Below are 13,187 nucleotides of genomic sequence, written 5' to 3'. Positions count from 1 at the left end.
AACAAACAACTTGTAAATATATGAGTACAGTAGCTAAACGAACAACTTGTAAATATATGAGTGCAGTAGCTAAACAAACAACTTGTAAATATATGAGTGCAGTAGCTGAAATGAACTACTTGTAAATATATGAGTGCAGTAGCTAAACAAACAACTTGTAAATATATGAGTGCAGTAGCTAAACAAACAACATGTAAATATATATGAGTGCAGTAGCTAAACAAACAACTTGTAAATATATGTGTGCAGTAGCTAAACAATCAACTTGTAAATATATGAGTGCAGTAGCTAAACAAACAACTTGTAAATATATGTGTGCAGTAGCTAAACAATCAACTTGTAAATATATGAGTGCAGTAGCTAAACAATCAACTTGTAAATATATGAGTGCAGTAGCATAACAAACAACATGTAAATATATATGAGTGCAGTAGCTAAACAAACAACATGTAAATATATGAGTACAGTAGCTAAACAAACAACATGTAAATATATGAGTACAGTAGCTGAAATGAACTACTTGTAAATATATGAGTGCAGTAGCTGAAATGAACAACTTGTAAATATATGAGTGCAGTAGCTAAACAAACAACATGTAAATATATGAGTACAGTAGCTGAAATGAACTACTTGTAAATATATGAGTGCAGTAGCTGAAATGAACAACTTGTAAATATATGAGTGCAGTAGCTAAACAAACATGTTGTAAAACACTTTATTATTTCATGTATAAATTACACTCACCAAGAAGAAATTAACACAGAAAACTCAAATCAGAATAAAAACAACTAGAAGATGATGTCATAATGAAAACAACTAGAAGATGATGTCATAATAAAAACAACTAGAAGATGATGTCATAATGAAAACAACTAGAAGATGATGTCATAATAAAAACAACTAGAAGATGATGTCATAATGAAAACAACTAGAAGATGATGTCATAATAAAAACAACTAGAAGATGATGTCATAACAAAATAACAAAGCTGTCTACAAGTGGTCTTAAGAAATGGAGAATAATCATGCACATGCACATGAAACGTAATCATAAGCATTTTCTTATTTACATTTTGACCTGTCTCTCCACTAAGCGTTTAGTGATGGGGTTGTATTCATTAGGGCATAATGTTGCAAAATGTTTTACAATGGACAATGAACATTTCTTATTGGACACGTTCAGGTAGTCCCTCCCTGTTTCAGTCCATTTTCTCTCAAAGTAATGAACACAAACCTGGTGTGGCACGGTTCAGACATACTCCTTCTCCTCTACCACCACAGGCAGTGGGTTGCTCCTCCCACCTCCCCCAAAAGTAGGCGTTGCCCTAACCCCTGGAGGGGAGGAGCCTGCGTTCAGCAGAGCCCCTCCCACCAGCAGAAGAACTCCCGCCCCCCAGCCTAGATACAAGGCGGGGCCTAACTCTCTCTTCAGCGGCGCGGCGACTTTCGGATCGTAAAAATCCCTGACCACGGCGTAGGCCGTCCAGCAGATGGGTATCAGGTAGAGCAGCCCAGAGAAGAAGAACAGAGCCCCAGCCACGCGGGCTAGCCTAGCCTTGGACGAGTAGGCTCCTTCCCCTAGACACTTGGTGCACTTAGCCCCAGCCACGCCAAGCAGGAGGGCGAAGAGGCAGAAGAGGAGGGAGAGCACGGAGAGGGTACGGGACACCTGGGCAGAGATGGGGAGGGCCAGGGTAGAGTCGTAAGTCTTACACTGGATCTGTCCCGTACTCTGGGACAAACACGTCATCCATAGCCCCTCCCATAGAACCTGGGCGATCACGATCTCCCCGCCCGCAAAGGCAGAGACTCGCCACAAGGGGGCGGCGCAGACGAGAGCACCGCCCACCCATCCCATCACGGCCAATAGGAGGCCAAGTAGCTGTAGACCTGTGGACGCCATGGCGACGTGAAAAAGTCCCAAACAGTTCTGTTCAAGAACTTTGTTTGCAACAGGGCCTGGTGTGTTTTCCCTGGTTTTCACTAGATGACGAGTGTTGTCAAGATAGTTTCAAACCTCCTCTCTTCTCCAAAACAACGATTACAGGTGACAAGAAGTTCCCCTTGATAAAATGTTCTTGTACGTCCCAGGACTGTTGCAGGAATGTATCTGTCTCGTTCCTCTGGGTAGAATATCCAGTAGTTCTGTGTGTTATGGTAGAAACAGCTACGGTCACCATAAACCCCTCCTCTTCCACATCCTCAGACGGGTCAACAGCAACAACAATGTTCCTGCCAGGACATGATGAAGAGATACATGGTAAATACTCTGAACCTATGTTTAGCTTTTAATGTATACACACATAATAACAATTCCCAACATATTCAAATTATAACATGTCCCAACATATTAGCCTGATAACGTGCGATAACATGTTATTATATAACGTAATAACCAGTAACTTGTGACTCTTACACATTTCAGAAAGCAACAGAATCAACGCAGTCCTTCTGAAATGATAAAACAGAGATAATCATGATAATACTTACTATTCCAAACCCCAGAGGATCTACTGCTCTGTACCAGTGGACAGAATGAAGAGTCCTGTCCTGTCCTGTCCTGTGTAACACTGTGGAGTAGTAGAGGTCTGTCCTGTCCTGTGTAACACTGTGTATTAGCAGAGGTCTGTGATGGTGTTATTTCCTCTGTCAAACACACAGACTGACCAGACTGTCTCACTGGAGCACAGCTCAGCACAGAGGAGAGGGAGGAGAGCAGCACTCAGCTGGGCTGGGTACTATGTGTCACACACACACACACACACACACACACACACACACACACACACACACACACACCACACACCACACACCACACACCACACACCACACACACACACACACACACACACACACACACACACACACACACACACACACACACACACACACACACGTGTAGGAGGGGAGCAGCACCCGGCTGGCCACTATGTCGCACCCAGGCACAGACACACATCCATACACCCACACACACTACACACACTAGCATGCACACACACATGCGTAACAGATTAGCAACACAATGCAACGTTATGTCCCACAGACTGACAAGGGTTTGTGTGTTTTTCATGAACTATATGAAACTATCATTCTCCATTTGGTACTTCTCTGTATTACCGTCTGACTCAGTTTGTCTTCCATCATGTATTTCAGCAGTTAAAGTGTTAACGTTCTAGATTCAGGTCATGTCTTCCATCATGTATTTCAGCAGTTAAAGTGTTGACATTCTAGATTCAGTTCATGTCTTCCATCATGTATTTCAGCAGTTAAAGTGTTAACATTCTAGATTCAGTTTGTCTTCCATCATGTATTTCAGCAGTTAAAGTGTTAACATTCTAGATTCAGTTCATGTCTTCCATCATGTATTTCAGCAGTTAAAGTGTTAACGTTCTAGATTCAGGTCATGTCTTCCATCATGTATTTCAGCAGTTAAAGTGTTAATTTTCTAGATTCAGGTCATGTTTTCCATCATGTATTTCAGCAGTTAAAGTGTTAACATTCTAGATTCAGGTCATGTTTTCCATCATGTATTTCAGCAGTTAAAGTGTTAATATTCTGTTGTTGCAGGAGAAGTAAAACTTTGAACCTTAGGTTTTATTGATGTTATCACATCCCGGAAATATCTTGATAACACCTTGAACTACAGTCTTGCCACAGATCACCTGAAACAGGTACTTAAAATCTGAACCTTTCAAAGTTAGTGTCTTAAACCAATTTTTTGTGAAATTTTACGAAGAAAAACCTTAGAGATAGGAGAGATGTATAACCTATTTCTTATAAATGATTTACAAATGTATCTCCGCTGAAAAGATACGTGTAGGATCGTTAACCCCCCAAAATGCTTTGTCGGATGTTTTAATAATTCTAAAGTGATTAAAATGTCAGTTGAGTCCATGTTCAATGCGTTATATTGTCTAGATCCTGCTGCTCTCAGGACAAATCAGATGGCCTCAATTAAAATTAATGTTAAAGATTAGCATCAGCTGATGAAAAAGCATAAAATGGCGACCGTGTACGAGTCATAAACGGTGCACGAGTCATAAACGGTGCTCTTCCAGTGTAGCGGATTGAAAATGGGTGATGTTTGATTTTGGGGGGGGGGGGGTCTATTTCTAGGATGTGTGTAGTCTACATGTGATGGTTCACCTGATAGAGTCTAGGATGTGTGTAGTCTACATGTGATGGTTCACCTGATAGAGTCTAGGATGTGTGTAGTCTAAATGTGATGGTTCACCTGATAGAGTCTAGTATGTGTGTAGACTACATGTGATGGTTCACCTGATAGAGTCTAGTATGTGTGTAGTCTACATGTGATGGTTCACCTGATAGAGTCTAGGATGTGTGTAGACTACATGTGATGGTTCACCTGATAGAGTCTAGGATGTGTGTAGTCTACATGTGATGGTTCACCTGATAGAGTCTAGGATGTGTGTAGTCTACATGTGATGGCTCACCTGATAGAGTCTAGGATGTGTGTAGTCTACATGTGATGGTTCACCTGATAGAGTCTAGGATGTGTGTAGTCTACATGTGATGGTTCACCTGATAGAGTCTAGGATGTGTGTAGTCTACATGTGATGGTTCACCTGATAGAGTCTAGGATGTGTGTAGTCTACATGTGATGGTTCACCTGATAGAGTCTAGGATGTGTGTAGTCTACATGTGATGGTTCACCTGATAGAGTCTAGGATGTGTGTAGTCTACATGTGATGGTTCACCTGATAGTGTCTAGGATGTGTGTAGTCTACATGTGATGGTTCACCTGATAGAGTCTAGGATGTGTGTAGTCTACATGTGATGGTTCACCTGATAGAGTCTATGATGTGTGTAGTCTACATGTGATGGTTCACCTGATAGAGTCTAGGATGTGTGTAGTCTACATGTGATGGTTCACCTGATAGAGTCTAGGATGTGTGTAGTCTACATGTGATGGTTGTTCATACAAGAGACCACAGGAAACTTCTTTGATCAGAGGTTAGTTTGTTTAATAAGGATTGCAACCCGGAGTTTACACTTACAGCAATTTGCAAGCAAGACACTCAGTTCAAAATATGGTGTTTTCCTTTTTTATCCCCTACTGAGGATCACCCTGCCCAGGGTGATGTCCCTTAACTTTAATACCATATAAGCTCATCATTAATAGTTGCTAATACAAAGATGTCTCTGCAAGGTGGATTTCAGCTCATTGTTAATTGCAGTTAGTTTCTCAATCCTTCTTCCTCCTATTGCAGAAGTAAGACTGGAACATAGTATCAACAGGAACTGAAAGTATAGTTTCAACACAAAGACATTTGACTTTTGTACAGTTGACCTCTTCATGCACTTACAAAGTGTCTACCACTGATTCTTAATCTCAAGCAAAACATCAATCGTTGTACTTTTGTCATTACAGGTGTTCCAATAATGTACAGATATTATAACATTCCATTCATGGTTCACCTGATAGAGTCTAGGATATGTGTAATCAAATCAAACTATTTGTCACGTGCTGAATACAACAAGTGTAGACTTTACCGTGAAATGCTGACTTACAAGCCCTGAACCAACAATGCAGTTCAAGAAGAGTTGAAGAAAATATTTAACAAATAAACTAAAGCAAAAAAGAATAAAAAGGAACACAATAACATAACAATAATGTGGCTATATACAGGGGGTACCGGTACTGAGTCAGTGTGCGGGGGCACAGGTTAGTCAAGGTAATTTGTACATGTAGGTAGGGGTGAAGTGACTATGCATAGATAATAACAGCGAGTAGCAGCAGTGTAAAAAAACAAATGGAGTGTGGGGGGGGGGGGGGGGGGGGTCAATGTAATAGTCTGGTGGCCATTTGATTAATTGTTCAGCAGACTTATGACTTGGGGGTAGAATCTGTTAAGGAGCCTTTTGGTCCTAGACTTGTCGTCTACATGTGTTGGTTCACCTGACAATTTGTGATTTGCTCTTTCAGCAATATTTTATTCATAACTTCCTCAGTGTGGTGTGATAACATCACATGTTGTGAGAGTCTCCTTTTCCCCGGCTGAGCTGAGATGGAAGTGAGTCTGAGTAAGTTCCGAACTATTCTTGATTTCCTTACTTCGTAAAACTAAACGTTGATAAATCATAAAATATCCTGTTGTAGTGCATGTTGACACTCACCTGTGTATTCCTGTTAATTTCAATAACTAGTAGGCAACACTTTCTTGGTTGATTATATCATTAAAATACACATTCATAAATATATTTCTATATTTCTTAATTTTATTGTTTTACTTTTAGATTTGTGTCTATTGTTGTGAATTGTTAGATACTACTGCACTGTTGGAGTTAGGAACACCTGCAATAACATCTGCTAAATATGTGTATGTGACCATTACAATGTGATTTGATTTTAAACATAATAATGAATAACTTAGGAATAATTAAGTAACATTATAAACTGTGTGGTTCGAGCCCTGAATGCTGATTGGCTGAAAGCCGTTGTATATCAGACCGTATACCACGGGTATGACAAAACATGTATTTTTACTGCTCCAATTACGTTGGTAACCCGTTCATAATAGCAATAAGGCTCCTCAGGGGTTTGTGGTATATGGTCGATATACCACGGCTAACTCTGCGTTGCGTTGTGCATAAGAACAGCCATTAGCTGTGGTATATTTGCCATATACCACACCCCCTTGGGCCTTTTTGCTTAAATAACCCATGAAATATAAAACTGCTGTATAGATTCTGGTCTTAACGAGTAATGATCACGTGATAATGGGTAGTTGTTTGGAATTGACAGTGATTTGTAGATAGTGTGTCTATGTACCAGTGCCTTGCTCAGGCCAGACTCTAATGTGGAGAATGTTACATAACAGAACAAAAGTCCAATGACTACATTTCCCACCTCATCAGCCAGGCTCACTAGGGAGAAGCCAGAGGAGTATCAGAAAAGGACCATGGGAGATAGAGTCCAGAGCCAAATGCAGGCATGCTACCAAAATGAACTGGTCAGAACTGCACAGAGCACCGCTGTTTTCCAGAATCCTACAGTGGGTGAGTGACTCAACATTAAACAACATACTACATTCTATATTGTCCACCTCAGATCAGTGTCTGGGGGCTACTTCATCTTTCTCCAACCTATCCAATCCTGTCAGGCCCTACTTATAGGACTAAAACACCAAGGCTGACCTCAGATCAGTGTATAGGGGCAACTTCATCTTTCTCCATAAATAGAAATATCTCCTTTTCAGTCTTTTAGTGAAAGCTCTCCACCTAGCGGTGATTTGTGAAATACGTTGAATAAATAATCTGTGCCATTTACTTAATTATACTTATTCACAATAGTTAAAATACAGTAAAATACAGAACAATATAGTATTTATGAGGTTATTTTTCATACACTTTCCTCAAAGAACATAGATCTCTTCCACCTTGGTGACTGTTTTCCCCTGTGAGTAAAGAGGGGTGTGTCTTTCTCTTGGCAGTGCGGACCAATGAGGTGGAGGAGAGGGAGCGCTACAGATACCAGTGGAGGAAGGAGGACAGGCAGAGAATCGTCGGTGACAGATTGGAGCTCTTCGTCGCCATAGTGACGGGGATGTTGATGGGAGTTCTGACAGGTGGTTTTGGGGGTGTTGTCATGGGAGGGTTGACAGGGGCGGTGATATGGTTTACAACAGGACTGGTCAGGAACTGGTGGAGCCCCTGATTCACTGGGAGACACCATGTGTAGTGCATGGATCTACTTTTATACAGACAGACACCATGTGTAGTGCATGGATCTACTTTTATACAGACAGACACCATGTGTAGGCTATGGATCTACTTTTATACAGACAGACACCATGTGTAGGCTATGGATCTACTTTTATACAGACAGACACCATGTGTAGATCTACTTTTATACAGACAGACACCATGTGTAGATCTACTTTTATACAGACAGACACCATGTGTAGATCTACTTTTATACAGACAGACACCATGTGTAGATCTACTTTTATACAGACATTTTGGAGGATAAAACATTTTGAACATGTATAGATAGAAGGGCTTAAGTGGTGGGTCTTGTTTCTTGATGCAATTATCAAACTTTAATTATGAATAATTTGGAAGTGAATAAAATCCCAATAAAGAGAGAAATTAAACAGAGAATATATTGATTATTTTAAAGAGAGATGAAACTCTCATATTCATCACCAGTGCTAACCTACTTCTGTGAAGTCAGTCCTGATATGGGTCTGAACCTGTTAGTCATGAAGGGATTAAAACAGAGATTCATCCAGAAATATCTTTCCCTGATTTTCATCTGACCAAGAATTCAGATATTGTGTGACAGTAGTTATGGCCAGGCCAATGAAAGACCTTCATCCTACCCTGTAAAATCCTTACAAATAACAGCAACAAGAACTAATGACTAGATCACCATATATACATTATCAAATCATCGTTTATGTAAAAGACATAGTGATCCCACTAGAACCCCGATCCAGTGACTGTCAACCCAACACATTCTGGCTAAGATCACATCCCGTATCCAGAAAGCATCTCAGAGTAGGAGAACTGATCTAGGATCTGTCCATATATTCATTATGATCTAAAAGTCCAATCTGATGCTAGATCAGCATTCCTACAGGCCCTGGTCACTACTAATCTCAACTATGTTGTTACTGCTGTTGGCTCAATCTGTCATGGAATCAGTAAACCCTGCTCTCATATCTGTCATGGAATCAGTAAACCCTGCTCTCATATCTGTCATGGAATCAGTAAACCCTGCTTTCATATCTGTCATGGAATCAGTAAACCCTGCTCTCATATCTGTCATGGAATCAGTAAACCTTGCTCTCATATCTGTCATGGAATCAGTAAACCCTGCTCTCATATCTGTCATGGAATCAGTAAACCTTGCACTCATATCTGTCATGGAATCAGTAAACCCTGCTCATGTTAACACACATATTTGGCCTAGATTTGGTCATTTAAATTATATTTATGATTGCTCTTCTGCTGTTCTACATGTAAGTCATTTAGCAGACGCTCTAATCCAGTGTGAACCACAGGAGCAATTAGGGTTACGTGCCCAAGAGCATTTTGACAGATGTTTCAGCTCGGGATTCAAACCAGCAACCTCTGGGTTATTGGCCCAACATTCTTAACCGCTAGTCTACCTCCCCTGAAAGAGGCCTCCACTAAAGTATTAGAACTGACTGTATAAAATGTCATTGCATTTTACAGGCCTGGCAGATGATGTTGAAAATACATTTCAAATAGTCTGTTATCAGTAGTGATGAAGCTTGTTGAGTTATAGGAGTTGAATGGTGCCCCCTGCTGTATGTTGATGGGATTACATGAACTTTGAACCAATCCCCAACCTTCCTTCTATTCAACTGTTCTACTTTCAAACGTTGTATCCACAAGTGTTATTTCATAATGATTTCCACCATACTGTTGATTTATTTGAACACACTCTGATGCGTGGAATGGAATGCTGTGGCCTTATGGAATGTTGTGACCTTATGGAATGCTGTGACCTTATGGAATGCTGTGACCTTATGGAATGCTGTGACCTTATGGAATGCTGTGACCTTATGGAATGCTGTGACCTTATGGAATGCTGTGACCTTATGCATCATTTTAACTGTATGTCCTTTTAACTTGCAGTGATGAAACTTGATGATTCAAGCCAAATAGGTAGTCTACTGCAGCCTGGAGCATGTGGCCACTGGTTGAATATACGTTGTTTCCACGTCATTTCAAGCAAAAAAATATATGTGATGACATTTAATCAACGTGGATAACCAAAAAGTCATCAACGTGATGGCATTCTTCACCCAACTTTTAACTTAAATTCAATGACATGGTGACATTTGTTGTTGATTTTATGTTGAATTCATGGTTAGTTGACAACTCAACCAAATGTAAATCAAAGCTAAACGGTGAACTGACGTCTGTGCCCAGCGGGTGATGACGATGCAAAGCATTTACAGTTTTTTACAATCACTTTGGCACTAATGTCGGAACCTTGATGTCATTTTTCAAAACTCTAGACACAAAACTCACAACCGATGATCAAAATGCAAAACAATTTTTCCAATTGCTTGAATACAGTACACATAAAGCTAAGATCATTTGTTCATTGAACTAAAATCACCTGTTCAAAATGACAGAACTTAACATCAAAGTACTACCATTTCAAAATGCAATTCACACATTCCATCTGAAATGACTGTATTCATTTCATTACAATGATCTAACTATCAATTGATACAACTGCTCAAAATGATAAGTAACTGTTGCGTTACTCTTAATGCATAGTTTTATGGAAACTGACTAACAATATTCCATGTTTAGATCATGAAAGTTTCAGGATAACAAGATCCATTGACACCAATTACCGTGGAACATGAACCAATTGGACTACATTATCTATGGATGTAATATTTCATCATCATTCTTTATCAGACACTGTTTCTATGGTCCCATGGACCACTTTTCCAGACCATGTTTTCAGATTTGACATTACTGTATATTCACCGGCCACTTTATTAGGTACACCTATCTAGTAGTGGGTAGGACCCCCTTTTGCCTCCACAACAGCCTGAATTATTCACGGTGTTGTACGTTAAGAGACGCAAATTCTGCACACCACTGTTTTAAACAGCTGTTATTTGAGCGTTTGTGGCCTTTCTCTTAGCTTGAATGAGTCTGGACATTCTCCTCTGACCTCTCTCATTAACAAGGTGTTTTTGCCCACAGAACTGCCGCTCACTGAATGTGTTTTGTTTATCGCACCATTCTCTGTAAACTCTAGAGATTGTAGTGCGTAAAAATCCCAGGAAGGCAGCTGTTTCTGAGATGCTGGAATCACCATGTGTGGCATCAACAATCATACCACGGTCAAAGTTGCTTAGATTACGCATCTTGCCTGTTCTAATGTTTGGTCGAACAACATCTAAAGCTCTCTACTCTATATACTCTATATATTGAGTTGCAGGCAGCCACATGATTCGCTGTTCGAATGTAACCTTCCTTGATGAGCTAAATCAGGTCTGTAGAGCTGATGGCGTGACCTATGTCATTGTGTGGGATAATGTCAGGTTCCACCATGCTCAAATGGTGCAAGCATGGTTTCAGGCCCAACCACAATTTACCACCCTGTACTTACCCCCATACTCTCCTTAAACCGATTGAGGAATATTTCTCCACATGGAGGTGGAAGGTATACGATAGGCGCCACCCTTCTCCAGGCCATGGATGACGCATGCAATGACATCACGGCAGACCAGTGTCAGGCCTGGATTGGCCCGAAGATTCTTCCCAAGATGTTTGGCTAATGAAAACATCCATTGTGATGTGGATGAGAACCTGTGGCCAAATCCACAAGACGGGGTTGAGGGAAATATAGAAGTACAGTAATCAACCTGTGTTTTGGTTTTTACAGTAAGACAGGTGAGGAACACTGCAGTTGACCTTTAACTGGTTTTTATTTTTTTGTAGCTAATTATTTTTGCTTTGATTCAAAGAAACGTATGTTGTGATTTTATTGTATTTCATCAATAAATTTCAGACTTTGTTCAATGATTCCACTGTGTCTGTAGTATTCTCTCTACTAGTCCTATTACAGTGACGTATTTACGTGTAGGACCATAATGAAACATGTATCACATATTTTGTACTACAATATTTAATGATTGTACGAACAACTACACAGTGTAACTATCGGTATCTTGTGTGTGGGTGATCTAAATGAATGGTCCTATGGTATATCATGATACATTAGTTATTTGAACCAATGATTCTGCAAGTGCAAGGTTTCTTTAAAGATATGAATGCACAATGCAATGTTTTGAACATTGGACAGCCTGTGTTAGAAGTAATGACCGTTTTGAGTTTTGTGTCTAGAGTTTTGAAAAATGGTTCACATGGTTCTGAAATTAGTGCCAAAATGATAGTTAAAAACTGTAACCTTTGGGCGGTCACAACATGTTTTAATGATATAACTTTCCCTGTTTCCTAACATCTCCATCATATACTACTGTTCCAACATCATCATGGGTCGAAGAAATGAATGTGTCAATTGTATTGAGAGCTGTCTTTCATTGATTGATTGTGTGTGTGTGGGTGTGGGTGCATGTATGTGTGTATGTGTGTGTATATACAGTATGTATGTGGGTGTATGTATGTATGTATATGTGTGTGTGGGTGTGTGTGTGTATGAATGTATGTATGGGGGGGGGTGGGTATATGTGTATGCGTGTGTCTGGGTGTACAGTATGTGTGTGTGTGTGCACAGTATGTGTGTGTGTGTGTCTTTATGTGTGTGTGTGTGTCTTTCATTGACCTCCATTCTAAACTCATTCTCCAAAACACGTCAAAAAGGGAGACATTTACTAAGTCTGAATCGGCTCCATGATGCAATTATGAGTTTCACTATTCAAGAATTAATGGCTATATAACTAATATGTTTTGATGTTGAGGTACCATTCCCAGCCCCTTTAACCCCAGGTTAACACTAAGGTTTCTAATGTTACCACAAAGCACAGATGATTCATCAGGGCCATCACTGCTGAACTTTGTCTCACGAAGGCTCAACACCCGTTGAATATGGCCGGTGTCAGTAAACGTTGGCAAAAAAACGTAATTAAATTGTTACAGGAACACAGTTGCAGTCGCCAACGCTCTTGATAACATAAAGACAGCCTAACCAGCTCTGCTAGGGCGAGTAAAATGGTCAGTGAGCTGTTCTCTCATTATGTGTCTGGAAGTAGCTGGCAAGCTAGCCAACGTTAGCTTGGGTGCTTGACTGCTGTTAGGTCGGAATGATCAAATCATCCCTTCTCCTCGGCCAGAGTGTCCGGCGTGCGCTCTGAACGCTCCGAGAGCGAAACGCTCTGAATTTATGAAGGGACAATCTGACAACACTCTGAGTTTATGAAGGGACAATCTGACAACACTCTGAGTTTATGAAGGGACAATCTGACAACACTCTGAGTTTATGAAGGGACAATCTGACAACACTCTGAGTTTATGAAGAGACAATCTGATAACACTCTGAGTTTATGAAGGGACAATCTGACAACGCTCTGAGTTTATGAAGGGACAATCTGACAACACTCTGAGTTTATGAAGGGACAATCTGACAACACTCTGAGTTTATGAAGGGACAATCTGACAACGCTCTGAGTTTACGAAGGGACAATCTGACAACGCTCTGAGTTT

The 13,187-nt window shown here is 40.3% G+C and overlaps 1 protein-coding gene across 1 annotated transcript; it reads right to left on the bottom strand.

Moving 5' to 3' along the window:
* Window positions 1-1,248: 1,248 nt before the first annotated feature.
* Window positions 1,249-1,902, bottom strand: LOC120037245 (claudin-9-like). Its single transcript, XM_038983418.1, has one exon. It carries the CDS (start codon window positions 1,900-1,902, stop codon window positions 1,249-1,251), a length of 654 nt encoding a protein of 217 aa, XP_038839346.1.
* Between the last annotated feature and the right edge of the window lie 11,285 nt (window positions 1,903-13,187).

The sequence above is a fragment of the Salvelinus namaycush genome, unplaced genomic scaffold, assembly GCF_016432855.1.
Source record: "Salvelinus namaycush isolate Seneca unplaced genomic scaffold, SaNama_1.0 Scaffold165, whole genome shotgun sequence".
Taxonomy (NCBI): domain Eukaryota; kingdom Metazoa; phylum Chordata; class Actinopteri; order Salmoniformes; family Salmonidae; genus Salvelinus; species Salvelinus namaycush.
This window is presented reverse-complemented; position numbering and strand designations above follow the sequence as displayed.

What these genes read in the sequence shown, in the direction of transcription:
- LOC120037245 (XM_038983418.1), bottom strand. Translation starts at nt 1,902, where the DNA reads ATGGCGTCCACAGGTCTACAGCTACTTGGCCTCCTATTGGCCGTGATG.